At 40.9% G+C, this 18,942-nt stretch overlaps 1 protein-coding gene across 1 annotated transcript; it reads right to left on the reverse strand.

Annotated features, from left to right (window-relative positions):
• Positions 1-1,441: 1,441 nt before the first annotated feature.
• Positions 1,442-17,730, reverse strand: LOC135708496 (cytochrome P450 4g15-like). Its single transcript, XM_065230618.1, has 5 exons — positions 17,373-17,730; positions 17,059-17,311; positions 16,873-16,999; positions 2,108-2,296; positions 1,442-2,044 (listed from the first exon to the last, which is right to left on the reverse strand). Exons 1-5 carry the CDS (start codon positions 17,728-17,730, stop codon positions 1,442-1,444), a joined length of 1,530 nt encoding a protein of 509 aa, XP_065086690.1.
• Positions 17,731-18,942: the final 1,212 nt, after the last annotated feature.

Below are 18,942 nucleotides of genomic sequence, written 5' to 3' on the forward strand. Positions count from 1 at the left end.
ACAAATGTTGACCCAAATATTGTAACTCTACCAGCGTAGTGTCCTCTGTGAAGTTGTTGATAATAAGGTCTGATGAAAGTTGCAAATAGGATGGACCAAAAAATGACAAAAATTCAAATTTGTTTTTATTTATTCTGAACATATCTTGGTGGAACTTTCTACATAGTTGTTGATGACGCAATTTCAAGAATTTTTGCAAAAAAAAAACTATAGCGCTGAAATTTAAGATTGTTTTTCTATAGCAGCTTTTATGATTTTTATTTTCATTTTTTTTTTTTTATTTAGGACAACCATATTTGCAAAATTCATCGAAATAAATGCAACAACTTGGGGCCTCCTTCAACTCAGAGAGTAAAGGCGCAGCTACAATGCAAGACCATGCTGGAAGTGGCTGGATTCAATTTCCGCTCCGTTGTTAGACATTTTTCGGGTTGAAAAATTTCTCGACTTCTCTTGGCTAGAGTATGTTTGTGCTTGCCACACAATTATATACAAATGCAAAAATGGTACAGGCATCGAAAGCTCTCAATTATTAACTATGGAAATGCATCTAGAACTAGAACACCAAGTTGAGAGTACGCAATAAGCTAATATGCGCAGAAAGATAAAATAAGCAACAACTTCACAGAACGCACTACGCTGGTAAAGTTATAATTTCAGGGTCAGAATATTTATTTCATCCAAATTTTCATTGCTGGACCACTGTGCAATAAGAGGCAAACTTGTTTTATTATTCTTCATATTTAGTTATTTCCCAACGGGAACACAAGGCTTGTGCTCAATTTAGTGTTGTTTGAGCACTTCTCCAGTTGTTCATTTAGTGCTTTCTGAGCAAAATTGTCTTTCATACCAATCAGATGCGACCGTATCACTTACATTCATTGATTCGAATATTCGAATTTCGGACACTTTTAAAAGTTGATTGTCTCGGTCGAATATGATCCACATGTCTTGTAAATTTTAAATTTTTTTGACTAGTGCCCTCCACGATCATCTAACATTATTACTTTGTTTCTAACTGGATGTAATATTTAATTAAAAATGAAAGTGTCCGAAATTTGAATCGTCCAAAATTTGAATCGGAACGGTATGTAATTCTTGTTGGGTGTAGCGTTAGTAATATGGATCCATAGAAAGCAATCTACACCATCATATTTGTGCGATAAAACAAACAACCGAATCGTGCTGGGGTAGGCAATCGTAAAAGCATGATGAAGCTTATTCTATATAACAGTCCATAACAAAATCTCCCCGAGCTTTTCGAACATCACATGCACGCTTTGGTGGCATCAACTGTTATACGGCTGCAGAGCAGTGATGATGTAGGCGTTTTCTGGATCTATGCATGTGATTCATTTTTGGTAGTACAGCTCAATCGTGGATATGTTCATTTGATTTGCTCTATTAAAAAATCAATTAGAACAACTTTCGTCTGAAAACTTTATTGATCATTGGTCTCCGCATTCCTCCTAAACACCTGAATCGAATGTGCAAAGGGAAGTTTTAACGTCAACCCAAATTTGTACTTCAGATCACAATGCCGCAGTTCCGTCTTCAACTCGAAATTCCGTACAATGTCAACGATCATGACCTTCATGCTGAGCATTGCATAGCGCCCTCCGATGCAGTTCCTGGCACCGTTACTGAACGGCATGAATGCATACGGATGCCGGTCCTTGGACCTTTCGGGAGAAAAGTTTTCCGGGTCAAATTTTTCCGCATCCAGTCCCCAGATGTCCTTCCGCCGGTGCAGCGCATAGAATGAGAATACGAAAATGTTTCCCGCCGGTATTTTGAATCCATCGAGCTCCAGCTCGACCAAACTCTGCCGGGCGATGGTTGGAGCAACCGGGCAGTGGCGAAGACATTCCTTGATGAACATTTCGGTATACTCGAGGCGCCGCAAGGATTCGGCATTGAGCTCTATGTCTTCGGTTTCCGGGAAATGTTTCATCACTTCGGCGTATACTTTCTGCTGGATGTCCGGATACATGGCCAAGAAGAGGCAGGCATGCGCCACACCCAGCCCGGAAGTGTCGTTTCCCTGTGGAAAGGATGTATTTTTAAGTTGAGGTTATATGAAGAAAATTGCTTGATGAGATATTACAGCTATCATTACGGTGATGACGTTGTGGAGGATTTCATCGTCAGTGAACGGTCGGCTGCTGTTGGACAGTGAAAAGAGCTGATTGATGAAGATTTGTGGTTTACGAAAGTCCTCTTCATCTTTGGTTGGTTGGGTTAATTGGTGAATCTTGGAATGAGTAAAATGGAGCGATCGTTTTTCGTGTATTATCTGGAAATAAGCCACATGTTAACAAAAATACAGACATTTCAAAACAAAATATATCCCACTCAAAGTGTTTTATGTTCAGTGGCGTAACTAGGGTAGGGCAGACAGGGCACTTGCCCTGGGCGCCGCAGTCGAGGGGGCGCCGCGGCGCCTCCTTGGCTGCGGAAATTTTTTGGGTACAAAACCATTTTGGGCGCAAAAGGCGATCACAAAAAAACCCACTCTTTTCGCAGTCGAGGGGGCGCCGCGGCGAATGACATTTGGGCGCGTAGCGCGCCCACGGAAAACGAAAAGTACGCCCGATGCGAATGAGCGGCGCCCGACGTTGCGGAAAGGTTCGTTTGGGCGGATTGCTCCCCCGCCGGGATCGCTGATCGGCGGATATTTAGTTTGTAAGGTCATAAAAAATTATCGCGAAAAAAACTAACTCATTTTTTCAGTATTCCATCGACTGTTCTCATAAATATTAACATGCTGATAATTATGACTGTAAATTGACAGTCCGCAATGCGCTGCAAGCGCGTAAGCTAACGAGATTTGTGATCCTATTCTTATAAGCGGTTTGAAATCTCCCGCATCGCGGTTGATACCAGCAGTCGTAACTGGGGGTAAGCAGTGAGCGAAAGGCTTCTACCATACCGACCTCTCATGTAGATGTCGCTTCAATAAAAACAGCAGAGAAACTCTGTTTACTTTTGCGCCCAGATTGTTCAGAAGCATTACCAATGCATATTTTCGTCGTCGTGCTTTTCAGCTCCGAGGTAAGCAATTGATCATGAAGTATGTTTGTTAATTAATGTCTGCAAGTAAGTATTTATGTTTGGGTATTATCGTGATAATGAAATACCATATATGTGAGAAGAATGTCTCACAGACGTTTTTAAATCGTTTCAACTACGTTTAAAATGTAGTCGAACGATAGTCAATAACGATATGAGAATGTTTTACATAAACGTGTTGAAAAAGTTTTATGAACTTGAAAATCAAACATTTTGATTTGTTCACATTGTATTTAAACGGTTTGAACGTTTTGAAAACGTTTTTAAACTTATCTTATCTAACGTTTTAAAACGTTGTGTACAGTAACGTCCAACAGTCCTCAATAAAAATTCTACTTCCGTAATATCCTCGTTGTATCACTAACGCTGTTACTTTTGCTTCAGATTGTCATCTGCACTCGACAAGAACGCCAATAACTCTTAGTCAACCTAAAACTTAGTTAAATGTGAGGTAAGAATAATAAGGGTCGTAGTTCGTGAATGTCAGGTTTGAAAATTATTCGTCTAATCAAAAACATATGCATATTATAGAGCGTATAGAAAACGGCGATGAAACGTACGCTTGTAAAGAAAAAGGAGTCTGGTGCGGAGGGGCGGAAAAGGCGCAAGTTGGAGACAGAGGAAGCCAAAAAGTCAAGTCAGCTTCTGAAGAGTTTTTTCGGAAAGCCCGCTCCTACAGATCCCCTTTCATCGTCGTCAAGTTTGGCTGCTTTGAACTCTAATGCATCAGAGATGGAGCCGGAAGACCAAACATCAGACAGATCCACCGAAACCACTGAAGATCACGCACGGGAAAAAAAGAGTTCCCATATTCGTGAACCACAGCCGTGAACCATAGTTCACGGTGTATATTTGAGAAAATTTTGTTCTGGATAGCTGACCGTGATTTTAAGTTCACGGTCCGTTCACGTTTTCGGGAACAGATATTTTTCCGAGCGCTGAACCGAACGCTGGAGATGCTGGCGACGCTGCTCAAGATCCCAGGGGACCCGTCATTCCAAATGTCATCAATATGCACGACATTGCACTTCTGGAATTCCACGGTGCTGCCGGAAAAGTCAAGGTTGCTGATTCTCTGAGAGTGGAAATAGTCCAGTTGGGTTCCACCTATTTCCAGAACGACGAGGGGCCGTTTGCACCAACAAACAACCGGTCGATGAACAAATCCTGGTTCAAAAGGACACTGGCGAACGGGGAGAAGGTGACTCGGTCCTGGCTAGTTTATTCTCCAGCAAAGCAATCAGCTTTCTGCATGTGCTGTTTGCTCTTTTCTCGATCAAACCCTCAGTCGAGTTTGGAGCAGGAATGCGGATTCAATCATTGGAAAGCACCTGAGCGCATGACTGTTCATGAAATGTCGAAGAATCATCGTGAATGCTTCACTCAATGGAAACAAATGGAACGGACTTTGGCCGAGCGTAAAGCATGGCCGGTCTAAAAACCTGTTTAAACATTAGAAGTTTATTCGTCAAGCAAAGTTTGGATTTCCTGTTTATAAGAGGATACAAACATTTTATATATTTGTTACATTTGGCTTGAATGCCCTCAATGTGATCTTTAAAAGTTAATTTTTGGTCAAGTATTAATCCAAGATATTTCACTTGGTTTGACCAGGAAATTGGAACTCCGTTCATAGTGACTATGTGACTACTACTAGGTTTCAAAAAGGAAGCTCTGGGCTTATGTGGAAATATTATAAGTTGAGTTTTGGAAGCGTTGGGAGAAATCTTCCATTTTAGTAAATAAGAAGAGAAAATATCTAAACTTTTCTGAAGTCTGCTGCAAATAACACGAAGACTTCTTCCTTTAGCGGAAATGCCTGTGTCATCAGCGAACAAAGATTTGTGGCAACCCTGAGGCAAATCAGGGAGGTCCGAAGTGAAAATGTTATACAATATAGGCCCAAGAATGCTACCCTGAGGAACTCCTGCTCTAACAGGTAGTCGATTAGATTTGGAATTTTGATAATTTACCTGCAGAGTTCTGTCAGTTAAATAATTTTGAACTAATTTCATAATATAAAGTGGAAAATTAAACTTTTTCAATTTAGCAATCAAACCTTCATGCCAAACACTGTCGAATGCTTTTTCTATGTCTAGAAGAGCAACTCCAGTTGAGTGGCCTTCAGATTTGTTTGAACGAATTAAATTGGTAACTCTTAAGAGTTGATGAGTAGTTGAATGCCCATGGCGAAATCCAAACTGCTCATCTGCAAAAATTGAGTTCGTATTGATGTGAAGCATCATTCTATTCAAAATTATTTTTTCAAAAAGTTTACTTATTGAAGAAAGCAAACTTATTGGACGGTAGCTAGAAGCTTCAGCTGGATTTTTATCCGGCTTCAAAATTGGAACAACTTATGCATTTTTCCATTTATCAGGAAAGTATGCCAAATGGAAACATCTGTTAAATAATTTTACCAAGAAAGACAAGGTACTCTCTGGGAGTTTTTTGATGAGGATATAGAAAATTCCATCATCACCTGGAGCTTTCGTATTTCGAAGCTTTTTAGTTATAGACCTTACTTCGTCCAAATCAGTCCCCCAGGAATCATCAAAAATATTTTCCCGAGAGAAAATATTCAGACAATCCCGAGCAACCTGATTCTCAATAGGACTAGTAAGACCCAAACTGAAATTATGGGAACTCTCGAATTGCTTAGCAAGTTTCTGAGCTTTTTCCAAATATGTGATCAAAATTTTACCACCTTCTTTAAGCGCTGGAATAGGCTTTTGAGGTTTTTTCAAAATTTTTGTGAGTTTCCAAAAGGGTTTGGAACTCGGGTCTAATTTAGAAACATTATTTTCAAAAGTTTTGTTCCTCAGGGCAGAGAATCGCTTTTTAATTTGTTTTTGCAAATCCCGCCAGATAACTTTCATGGCAGGATCGCGTGTTCTTTGAAATTGTCTCCTACGGACATTTTTAAGACGGATCAAGAGCTGAAGATCATCGTCTTTTATAATTGAATCGAATTTAACCTCGCATTTTGGTACTGAGGCAGCTCTTGCTTCAACTATAGAAGTAGTCAGAGATTCAAGAGCATAATTAATTTCATCTTTGGTATGCAAAGGAATGTTTGGATCGAAGTTATATTCCATAAATGTTCGATACTGCTCCCAATCAGCTCTATGGTAATTGAAAGTAGAGCTGTTGGGATTAGAAATTATTTCTTGGGATATTTCAAAAGTTACTGGAAGGTGATCAGAACCGAAGTCAGCATGGGTAACCAATTGGCTACAAAGTTGACATGAATCAGTTAAGACCAAATCAATAGTTGAGGGATTTCTTGCAGAAGAAAAGCATGTTGGGCTGTTTGGATATTGAATAGTGTAATAACCTGCAGAACAATCACCAAACAGAATATTACCATTGGAATTGCTTTGAGCATTATTCCATGAGCGGTGTTTTGCGTTAAAATCACCAATAATGAAGAATTTAGACCTATGACGGGTAAGTTTCTGGAGGTCACCCTTGAGAAAATTCTTTTTCTGGCCTACGCATTGGAATGGCAAATAAGCAGCTATAAACATAAATTGTCCAAATTTTGTTTCAACAGAAACTCCCAAATTTTCAAAAACTTTGGTTTCAAATGAAGAAAGTATTTTGTGTTTGATTCGTCTATGAATAATGATGGCAACGCCACCACAGGGTCCATCAAAACGATCATTTCTATAAATCAAATAATTTGAGTCCTTCTTAACCTTATGGCCAGGTTTAAGGAACGTTTCAGTTATAACGGCAATATGCACGTTATGAACTCTCAAAAAATTCAATAGCTCGTCTTCATTATCTTTAAGAGATCGAGCATTCCAATTTAAAATGTTTAATGCTTTAAAATCCATTACTGAATTTTTAAGTCATGACAATATTATTAGCAAATTTTACTCCAGTTTGAATAGCATCAAACATGGAGTTAGATTTAAGCATATCAGAAATCATGTCAATTAATGAATTCTGTAAAAATTCCATTTTAGGAGCAGTAAGGCTTCCTAAGTCAAAATTGTCAAAATTTCCGTTAGAACGTTGGTTAGTATTTTGATTTCTACCCGCTGCAATAGCAGCATAGGTAGCTCCATTAACTCGCTGAACATTGTTAGCAGCGAGGGGAGTAGGTACAGATGAAACATTTGAAGCAGGGGTGATATTTGTACCTACGGGTACGAATGTAGAATTTGTTCCTCGCTGGCCGTTGTTAACAGCAGAGGAATTTGTACCTGGTCGGAAACGTGGAGCGTTTCCTACCTGTCGGTTATAACGAGATTGTAGGATCGCTTTGCGAATATTACATTCCCAAAAATTGGATTTGTGGTTTTCACCACAATTTGAACATTTAAATTTCTTAGGATCTTCCTTCACAGGACAGTCGTCCTTTGCGTGAGAGGAATCACCACAATTCATGCATTTAGCTGGCATGTAGCAATTTTTAGTTCCGTGACCCCATCCCTGGCACTTACGGCATTGAGTGAGGTTTTGGAAATTTCCTCCAGTCTTCCTGAAGTGTTCCCACTTCACTCGGACATGGAGCATAAGGCTAGCTTTTTCTAAGGCCTTAAGGTTGTTTAGTTCACTAGACTTGAAGTGAACTAAATAAAAATCATTAGAAATCCCGTTGCGCGAATCGCCAGGACGAGATTTCATTTTCATTTTGATTACTTGGAGTGGCACAACTCCAAGTAATTTTGCCAGTTCATCTTTGATCTGATCCAGGGATTCACCACTGGGCAGTCCTTTCATGACAACCTTGAACACACGTTCAGTTTTGGTGTCGTAAGTAAAAAAATTGTGCTTCTTCTCAGTAAGATACTTGAGAAGACATTTAAATCCGTCCAAGGTTTCAGCCAATACACTGCATTCTCCCCGACGTCCAATTTGTAGAAAAAACTTAACTTTCACGAAGTTCAAAAGTTCCATGCGAAGAGCATGGAAATCGGAAGTGGTTATCACAATAGGAAAAATCTTTTCCTTCTTGGAATTAAGCCGGGAAAGTTTACTAGAATTTTTCTTGGATGATGGATCATTCTCATCATCCGTGAGCAAATCAAATTGATTACTCAAATTAATTTCATCAGAAGGGGGGTCAAGAGTTTGCCCCTTTCTTTTGCGTTTAGGCGCCATGGCGGCAGTAAATTTTTATCCAAATAGACTTCCAAGCAGATTACTATAAGAATCTGAAGGATCGAAGAGGAATTTTTCAAATCGATATTCAAGAAGGATTACCTCGGGTAGGGTCCAAACAAGGATAGAAGAGGAATAAGAGGAGTTGAACAAGGTAGAAAATTTTTACAGGTTGAGCACTGAAAAGTGCTGTTTAAATTTGTTGTAGCTTTAGGTAGTAGTAACACTTCCTTAAGCAAAAAGCAAATAGATCCGCACGGCAAGAGAGCACGATGCGGACTGAGTTTCTTCTAATGTACATGATTTTTAATATACATGATTGAAAATATACAATGTGATTTATTTTGTGGTTATACTTATTTTTATAGGTTAAAGATAATCGGTTGATACTTCAATGATTCAGTACATTTTCATAGGGGGGGGGGGCGCGGTCTCAGTACTTGCCATGGGCGCCATTTTGCCTTGTTACGCCACTGTTTATGTTACTTCATACGCGAAGTTTTCGATTTTCAAAGTTGGTCGGAAATGCTATCTAACATGAATCTTTAGTGTGATAATGTATGAGCTAGAGAATGGTCTACCTACCCTCTTCTAAGGCCATTCTCTAGCTAATAAATTATCACAATAATGCTTCATGTTAGATAGCATTTCCAGCCAACTCTGAATATATATCCCAGTAAAATTGGACTACATGGAGTGTTTTAGTGGAAAGAACATATCAACCAGACTGGCTACTCCTAAGTTTTCAAAAGACGGACAAAATCTCTCCATTCATCACACAAAGGCTAAAACTCAAACGTGTTGAAAATCAAAGAAGCCAACTTGAAATGGTTTCATCATTGATTTTTTTTTTTGACTTTAAATGATCTTTATTTCTTGTGTTTGTGTGGTTTACATGTATGAATTTTCAAGTGACACAGATGCGTCTTTTCAACTTTAGTACATTTGACATTTTAATTATTAATTACAGTTCCTAGTCTTATCAGGCCTGTTGAAGAGAATGACCACTTTGGTGAAATTGGTTTGTTTTAAATTTGAAAAAGGAGACTACTTATAACTACTATTTACAACTACAACTAACCTACAACTACTATATACACCTAATCTACTACATACAAATTGCTTATCAAAGCATGTTCTGATAAAATACATTTTTGTGCAAATTTAGTGTTAATTTCGTTAATTCTGGAATCTATTATGGCAATACCTGCCTCTTCGTGTAAATTTGTTCTTCTAGTGTCGAAAGGACAATACTCCTCAGCACTTTATTCTGAGCGACCTGAATTTTGTTCCTGTGAGTCTGTGCACATGATTCCCACACCGGAGCTGCGTATAGGATCGCAGGTGCTATAATTTGTTTGTAGACAGCCAATTTTTCTCACCCTTGAGAGGCGGGATCTGTTGCAAATCAGCATACACCTAACCAAGGCGGAACACTTGACTACGGTTTTCTCCACATGCCAGCGGAATAGGAGCTTTTCGTCAAACAACATCCCGACATGGCGGACCACTCAACCCTTGTGCCATCCATGATTACAGTACAAGAGGACGCCGGTTTTAGTTTGGGTGATTGGCGATGGAGGAACATGATTGTTTGTGTTTTGGAGGCATTGATTTTGATTTTCCACGGGGTGGCATAATCAGCAAAGGCGTCAAGGCATCGTTGGAGCTTGTTTGTTATTTCGCGAGGCATCCTACCCATGACGGTTATTGCGGTACCATCTGCAAACAGGAAAAACACGCAACCGTCGCCGAGGGGAGGAATGTCGGAAGTGTAGATGCTGTAAAGCAATGGGACCAACAGACTTTCTTGCGGAACTCCTGCTGGGATGGAGAACGTGTTTGAAAGGCAGCCATTCAACGATACCTTAAACGAACTTTGCTGAAGGTAGTTACGGGTGATTTTAATAAGATGTGAAGGAAAGTTGAAGTTACAAACCTGTACACAAGTCCGTCATGCCAGACATTGTCAAACGCTTTCTCAACGTCTAACAAGGCCATGGCTGTGGACTTGGATACAGCTTTGTTACTTCGGATGTTATTCATCACCCGTACTAGCTTGTGATTGGTGGAGTGCCCCTTTCTGAACCCAAACTGTTCCGGAAGGAGAATGCTATTTTCCTCGACAAACTTGAGCAAACGATTGAGAATGAGTTTCCCGAACAATTTGCTCAGCGCTGAAAGGAGGCTGATTGGTCTGTAGCTTGAAGGCAATGTTGGATCCTTACTGGGTTTGCGGATTGGTATTATTTTAGCTACTTTTCAGATGCTTGGAAAGTAGTTCAGTTCCAAACATCTGTTGAAGATAGTGGTTAGAAGAGACTGCACTTTCATGCTGAGTCTCTTCAAGATCAAGTTGAATATACCGTCAAACCCGGGAGCCTTCATGTTCTTGGTGCATTTCAGCGCTGAGCAAATTTGTTGCACTGTAATCATATCCGTCGGAGGCATGACACAAGGGGAAGCATCTAGGTTTTGAACGCATTGCGCAACCTGATCTTCGAGCGGACTTAGGATAGTCGAGTCAAGTAAATGCGATGAAGCGACATTTTCGACTCTGAGAGGTGGAACGGGTTTGGGATGAGTTTTCAGGACCTTGGCTACCTTCCAGAATGGTCTGGAGCGGTCGTCCAGATTCTGGGCAACACGCTCGAAACTTTCATTTCAGAGTGAGTCCATTCTGGAAGCAATCTGCCTGTTCAGATCGGCCATTTCACGTTTTTTCCCAGATCTCCAGTCCTCTGAAACTGGCGTCTACGAACATTTCTCAGGTGAATCAAGAGTTGGCTGTGGGAATCAATGGCAATAAACTTACCGCTCACAGGAACTCGTCGGAAGCACGCCTCGTCAGCCACGGTTATGGAATGGTGGAGTCCCTCCAACGCTCGGTCGATGTCCTACAAGGTGTTAACGGCGGGTTGTCGATGATGTGTCTGCCTACCACGCGTCCAAACTGGGCCCAGTTTACGCGGTGGTGGTGCTTGTGCAGACTTGGAGCAGGGGCCACGTTGTAGTCTAGTTCAGCCACCACCGGTCGTTCAAGGCTACCGGCTTGAACAAGCTAGTATTTGACAGGAACAGGTCTAGCGTCGATGGGTTGCCCGCCGGTGAGATAAATGTTGGCTCATTCGAAAACCAAACGGAGTACAGCCCATGCTGCGAGTGGTCGAACAGCAGACGACCGTTATGGTTCTGCTGGTAGTTCCGCCAGGCCTCATGGCGAGCATTTAGATCTCCTCCGACTACGAAGCGGGAACCGGTACGGGTGGACAGGTCCTTCTTGAATTTAGCCGCTAGTCCACTGCTGGCGATGAACTGGACGTATCCAGTTGACGACTCCACCTCCACACCAAGGGCCTCGATGATAGAGGTGCGGATATGGGACAGAGTGTGGTATTTTATTCCTTTTTTGACGACGAACGAAACACCACCCTCCTTGGCGCTGGTGCGATCAAGCCGAATAATGTTGTGGTCAGGCAACCAGAAGCTATCGCCGGACTTTAGATGGGTCTTGGTTAGAAGGCCCACGTCGATGCTGTGCTTGCGGAGAAAGTCGGCAAGCTCAATCTCTTTTGCTCTTACAGAGCAAGCATTCCAGCTGACGATAGTTAGCGGTTTAGACGCCATACTGGATGATGAACTTACCGAGCACTTGGATCTGTTCGGGCTTATTGCGGCACTTACGAAGAGCACCGGACATGTTGACGAAAATTTCCATCAGTTCATCCGCTTATAACAGATCGGAGTTGTTGTTTTGCGCTGTTGGTTGTCTCCAGAATCCAGGGGGGTGGGGGATGGAGAGCTTTGGCCAGCAGAATCGCCAGAAGTTGCTTGAGCGGAATGCACCCGCGAATTCGCTTGCCTTTGCTGAGGAGCACAAAGAGGCTGGAAATCCTCCGTCCGAAATGCCGGGACTTTTTCCTTCTTGCGTCCTGGTTGGTTATAAGTTGCCGCCTGTTTTCGGATGCGTTTGAAGTCCTCGCGTTTGGAGCACTGTCTGTCAGAACAGGTGGCGCATTTTAACGCCACTGCTCCATCCGCAGGGCAGTCAGAAGTGACGTGTTCGTGAGCGCAGTTGCTGCAGCGTGGCTTGATGTTGCAGTTGCGAGTACCGTGTACAAAGTTCAGACATCGTTGGCACTGGGTCACATCGCGATGGCCTCCACGGTACGGCTCCCATCGTACGATGATGGAGTACATTGAGCAAATAGCCTGCAGCGCATTCAGCGTCACCGTTCCCTTCTGGAAGTGCTCCAGGAAAAGACAATCCGGGTACGTCTTCACGTTTTCGTCTCTCCTCGTATTCCGCATTGGACGGCGATTTCGTATTCCGCTTTCGTCCGGAGCATCACCTTAGTGCCGATCCTGCAGAATTCTCGGTTTCGACGGCGTCGCCGAAGTCACCAATGTCGCTGGCGTTCGTCGCGGTAACATCGTCGCGTCCGCTCGTACCATCGAGCTCCTTGGTTCTTCTTCCTCTTTTTCGTCCGCTTCACCGGGACTGGGTTTGTATTCCCAACATCGGTGGGAAGAGTAGCGTACCTATTTGAAATAGGTACACTCAAGCTACCCTCATCACTGTTCTTCTTTTCCGCTTTCTCACGGAGCCTGCTCCGGGAGCGCTGCGACACGAAGCGACCAACACTACGCGAATAAACTGCGAATGTTTGGAACAAACTAGGAACTTTCGAACAACTCAACAGAGCGAGCAAAGACCGAACTGTACTGCTTGTCGTTCAAGCAGAGAATGCCGTTTCAACATTGATCAATTGGTCATTGATTTTATTTTTCTAAGGATTCTAGCAGAGTTGCCAGACATTTTTTTCTACTGAAAAATTCATTTGTTGATGAGAACATAGTTGAAGATGCTAATTTCAAATAACAGACTAAAGTGGTAATTGTTATACGATTGATGAGGAGATGAAAGTATAGAATTCAAGAACAACATGTGAAAAGGGCATACAAGCTTTTTGTAAACAAACATTCTTATGCCCTTTTCTCGCCACCCATATGACAACAACGCAAACCATCAACATCACCGGATAGGAGCAGGTTTCCCCTTCCCGATGATGTTGTTAGTTTGCGTGAGCGACCCTCGGTTAGCGAGAAGAGGGCCTACAAAGGTTTGTTTACAAAAAGCTTGTATGCCCTTTTCACATGTGGCTCTTGAATTGATAGTTCCGTTTAGAGTGTAAAAAATTGCATATAGAGAGTAAAAAGCAAGCTAGGACAACTTTAGGAAGGTACAAATCGGTTTTATCATCTCTCTTTACCAAACTCCCCCATTGGAGAGGGATGATAAGGGATATCCCCCCTCACAAACACAACGAATACAAAAGATCATTGACTAAATTAACACCAATAACAGATAGCGTACGATGAGTCTCTGAATATTACGACCATAACTTAACCAGACCATTACTAAATAAATCGAGAAAATTTGGCATTGACATTGTTTTCACCAGCAGAAACAACCAACTTAAGACGAGATTAGGAAACACTAAAGACCCAGTTAATGATTTAGGAAAAGCAGAAGTTTACAACATATCCTGTTCCCAGTGTGACAAAATATACATAGGGCAGACGAAAAGAACTTTAGACACAAGATTTAAAGAATAATTGGCAGAAGTGACAAAAGCTACTAAGAACACGGAAAAAGGATTTTCCTACACAGATTACAGTTTTCTGTACCAACCACTGAAATCATTAGACGGTACTTCTATTAATGCTTTTAGATTAGCTATGAAAGTCCCTCCTACTTGAAAAATTATGCTATAGAACAGTTTATACAACCCCAGTTTTTTGCATAATTCTTCAAGTAGGAGGGACTTGCAATGCTTATCTCTTAGCATAAATAGAGGTACCGTCGAGTTTTTTTCAGTGCTAGGTTCTGAAATTCGACAGTGAGCGTTCAAAAGGGCCTACTTGTAATGTTCGATTCTCTTCATCGATTTTCTGTTTACAGCTAAGCAAAACAATTAATCATTTTGTCAAGCTTCTGCATTCATGTTCCATCAGATGTTACTGCTGTTATTTGCAGTGACATGTATCGGAAACTGCACACAATCTGTTTTCCGTTAATTGTTCACAGAGGACACTGCAGTGCAAAACATGTCTGGTACCTCTATATATCCATTTAGATTAATATTCGAAGTCCCTCCTTTTTTACACATTCTGCACACAAAATAGCTCACCCCTCACAGAATTTCCCGCCAATTTTTATGAATAGGGTGGGGCAGATAGTATCTTTTGCGGAGAATATGTAAAAAAGGAGGGACTTCAAATGTTAAAGTAAATGCGTATATAGAGGTACCAGACATGTTTTGTAGTGTCAGGTACTCTATTTTATAATCTGTGAAAGGGAAATGACAAATCGAGTGTCATCAAAATACATGGCATGTTGAGAGATTGAGGTAGTGAGAGCAAATTTTCTCTCTCAAATTTGAATTTGTTGGCTCTCTGGGGACTGGTAATAACTCACGTTTCTCAGCAACCGCTCAACCGATTTGGACAAACTCGGCGCCAAATGATAGGTCTTGGGGTCCCATTGAACGCTATTGAACGGTTTTGGAATCGGTGAGCCGGTTCCGGAGATATGGCCGGAATAAGATCCGGTGAATATGGGCCTTCACGCTGGATTTAACGGAAAACGTATCAAAACCATCATGCGACACATCAAATTACTACAGAATTCAAAAATAAGATCAATGCAAGTCGTGTTAAGTGTTCCAGACCACATTTGACACAGTTGGACATGTTCCGGGTACCCCGGGGAAGTTGTTTGAATATGAATTGAATTAAAACCCATTAAATCACATTAAAATACGATGGTAAGGTGATTGGTAGCCTCACCAAATAGACTACACCCGGATATATTCCAGGTACCCCCAGGCAGTGGCGTAGCGTCACTGGATGACACGGGGGTGGGGGGCTTGGTCACTGATAATGACAATAAAATAAATAAACTTGAATAAGTAAGAAGGGTCTGATCACACCATAGGTGGATAAATTCGAGTTTTTTAGTTGTAGCTTGTTTAACAATAATTTTCGGAAAAAAAGTGAACAACAAAGTCCTTGACTAATTTCTTTAGATTGTCGTTCACTTTATTTGAACTGAATATGTACCGAAAGCGAATTATTCCCACTTCTCTCAATTTCTATATGGGGATTTTTATCATTTCCTACCAGCGGAACAGCGCCATCTCTGTGGAAAGTGGTCGGACGAAATGATTAATTCAAGTTGAACATTGCATTAGGTCCTAAGTAACACTGACAAGATTCTCTTCGTCGACTTTCTCCTTTAATCCACTCGGCCCAGGTATTTTCAGCACACATATCGATAAAAGAAGTTTTTATCTGGCATCTAATACGACAAACACAACAAGAAACGATTATGTGCTCAAGTTGTTAAGGATGGAACATGGTGAATTTTTACTTATATTTGACAGATGGATATAAAGGATAACAGAGGGATGTTCGAACATCTTAATTTATTTTCGAAGTGTCAAATCAAGTGAAAATTTTCCAAATGGAACACAGCCTTAGTATTTTTCTTATTTGTTCAATCGGTAGATAAAATATGTACCGAGAACTTATTGGAGGGATTCATGGCTAATTAATATCATCTCGATCAACTATGAAATGTTGCATAACATTGATGCAAAATTGTGCACTTCGTTTTTGTGTGTGCATTTATCAGGATCAATCTTATTACCATAGAAAAATTTCAAGAGCACAGATATCAGCTCTCACAAAACTTATAACAAAGAAACTGGAACTTCACGTTTGTTGCAGTCCAGTACACATGGAGTTTTAATTTCATGAGTGATATCACAACCGTCCAAGATTTGTGTCCTAGAAATCTTGAAGTGGTAGGGAATATCAGCCATCATGACGGTCATTGTTGGACGCTTCAATGAATCACTTGAAGAAAGCCTTACTCATATATGATTGTAATTTAGGAACCAAATGAAATAAAATATGTATTCCCATTTTTAAGAGGTCCTGAAATTAACCAAGTTTTACTATGTAGGAAATCCAAAATAGGTACATAGGACCGAAATCATAGGTTACTTCTACTGTATTTTAAATCAATATTTATAAAAAATGCACGAGAATTTCACTACACAGCTTAACGTAGTCTACGTCAACCCTGCGGTCGTGTCTTGTTCACAACACCACCATTTCTTTTTCTTTAAGGCACAAGACTTAGACTCAGTTTGCAAGTAGTAAACGAAATACGTATATGTTATAGTTCAAAGTGATACAAATGTAGTAGAACTAAAAGGAAAAAAAAACGACTAAAAAGGTATACAATTATTACTTAAACGCTCATCAATCAATTTAAACGCTATTTTCAGTTGAAGAAGGTCCACCACCTCCGAATGATGGCGACAAACTATTCAAAACATTTCGTAACCCATTTTTCAAAACCAAAATTAATTACTCTGGAGGTCGCTTAAAAGCTTCACCAAATCGAAAAAAAAACATCAAAACCATGATGACCTTGCAGTTTTCTAACACGAATCAAGTGGGAAGTGCAGTGAACTGATTTGAAAAATTAATAATACAACGTCACGCACGCATTGCTTCGCAGCTGAGAAGTGCCACCCGTCTGGCATCATATATAATTTCGTTTCAATTTTCTTGCTTGGACAATATCAATAGAGCCGCACTTCTACTTACTTTTCCTGCAAATTTGTCAATCTTTCTTCGTAGCATATTCTGTCTCCTGTGGTAGCTTGTCATTCGGTAGATACAGTCCGGAAATAGTTCAATGCTTAGCATCCTTCTAGCAAACAGTTCAAACAATCTAAAAGACATAAAGCTCACTTATTCAAGTTCTGTCAACAGTCACATCCTCACCCATACCCCTCCAAGTTATGAAGAAACTCGTCCTTCCCGTCCCGCTCCAGTACGCTGCTTCCCAAGGTGGTTGCACAGACCATCTCCAGGGTGCACTTGGACGTGAACTGAAACATGTCAACCGTTGATCCATCCTCGCATTTGGCCAACTCTGCCACCATCCGGCGGCTGCAGTCCACAAAGACGGGAACAAAGCTGTTCAGGATTCTTAAATTGAACGTCGGATTCAACGCTTTCCTCTGGCTTTTCCACAATTTGTCTGGAAGAAAATGTCACTTATCCACTCGAAAATGCTTAGAACAAATTTCTGACACTCTTACACTTGGCAGAAAAAATCCCATTCTCCAGTTGCACAAAATCGTAGAAAAATGGCTTCTCCAGACAATCCGAGTGCGACAGCACTTTCTGCATCAAGTCCGGATGGCTAACGCCGATGCACATGAGCGGACCGATCAGCATCTTGAACACCCGGTCCTGATTCCAGAACATTTGCCATAGCAAATCGAATCGTTCCACCTCGTTCTGGACGGCTAAGGTTAGGTCCATCCCCAAGAAGGTTGTCTTAGGGGTGTGCAGTGGGATGTCCCTAGCAAAGGCACGCTTTTGTCGAACAAGCCGGACCAGGCTCAGCGCGTACAAGATGCATGTGAAGGAAAGTAACACGGCAAGAAGGAACATTTTACAGGGAGTGATGATCACTGAGCTGTCGGAAGCATACTAAATCTAAGTGTTATCCAGAACGAGGATTGTGTACTTGGCAAGTCGTTAAAGAACGGTCGTTAATTTTTTGTAAGATTTGGTTTGTTCTTAGCTGAACCAAGCAGTGTGTTAAACTTGCAATCCATCCCGTTTAAATAGTTGTACAACAGTCAGTTTGGTTACATTTCTGAACATTTGACTCAATCCGATAGAATTAGTGACCAAGTGGTATTAAAACAAAATTGCTCCAATAACTTATAAATAGAGTTTACTTGTATTCAAACTATCCATTACAATCTCTATGCTGATAGTAAGACATGACTATGCTGTCAGATTAATTACAGTTGATGAAAAACTTCCCTACTTTAGCTGTTGGTTTTTTGTTCTATCAGCAATGTACGTCAGATTCTTAATCTCTTTATTAGTACCTACAGCGATACGAACCGAGTCAACGACTGGCCGTCCTTGTTGACCATTTGACATTATTTACCAGCAAAAAACAAATACATGTTCCGACATGAGCGCTTGATAGTAAAACCTTCAGCACGGTATGAAAGGTCCATTCTTTTAAAGTGGTCGATGCATTGTAATCTGATGTACACATTCTGATTCATCATTGTCTGATGCAGTAGCTAATTGATATGAACCTTACTGAGACTGAAGATTGTACAAATTGAATGAAGCCTTGTGATTGGTTGTTACTTTACCATGCTTTGCCAGACCGACGATGCAATTCGTATTGCAAAAAAAAATGTTGCAGGTAAAATGTGGTTAATTTTGCCTGTAAATTTGTTTGTGATTTATTTAAAAAAAAGCTCTTCGTGAGTGTTAAAATGGTATCAAATTGTTTCCTCATGTGAAAAAGAAAATTAAATATTAACAAAAAATGAAAATCAGTTATATTTACATTTACACGTAGCGGTGCCAATGGTGTTGTGGTAAGCGTGAATATCTCTCATCCCAGCAGGCCTGGGTTCAATCCCTGTCGGCGCCGCCGGGATGTTCTGAGGCATAACATCTTTGATCACGCCTTCCTTCGTTGGTTACCGGTTCATGAGTTGATGAGGGTTGGTGGCATTGATCTCATCACGGAAAACAAGATCGATGGAAAACAAACCACAGAAAAAAAAACACTTACGCGTAGAATTGGCGTCACGATTTATAATTCAAGGCAAACTATTTCATCATAAA

This window comes from Ochlerotatus camptorhynchus, unplaced genomic scaffold (genome assembly GCF_037179485.1).
Source record: "Ochlerotatus camptorhynchus isolate MF236.1 unplaced genomic scaffold, CSIRO-AGI_Acam_v1.1 ptg000031l, whole genome shotgun sequence".
In the NCBI taxonomy this organism is placed as follows: domain Eukaryota; kingdom Metazoa; phylum Arthropoda; class Insecta; order Diptera; family Culicidae; genus Ochlerotatus; species Ochlerotatus camptorhynchus.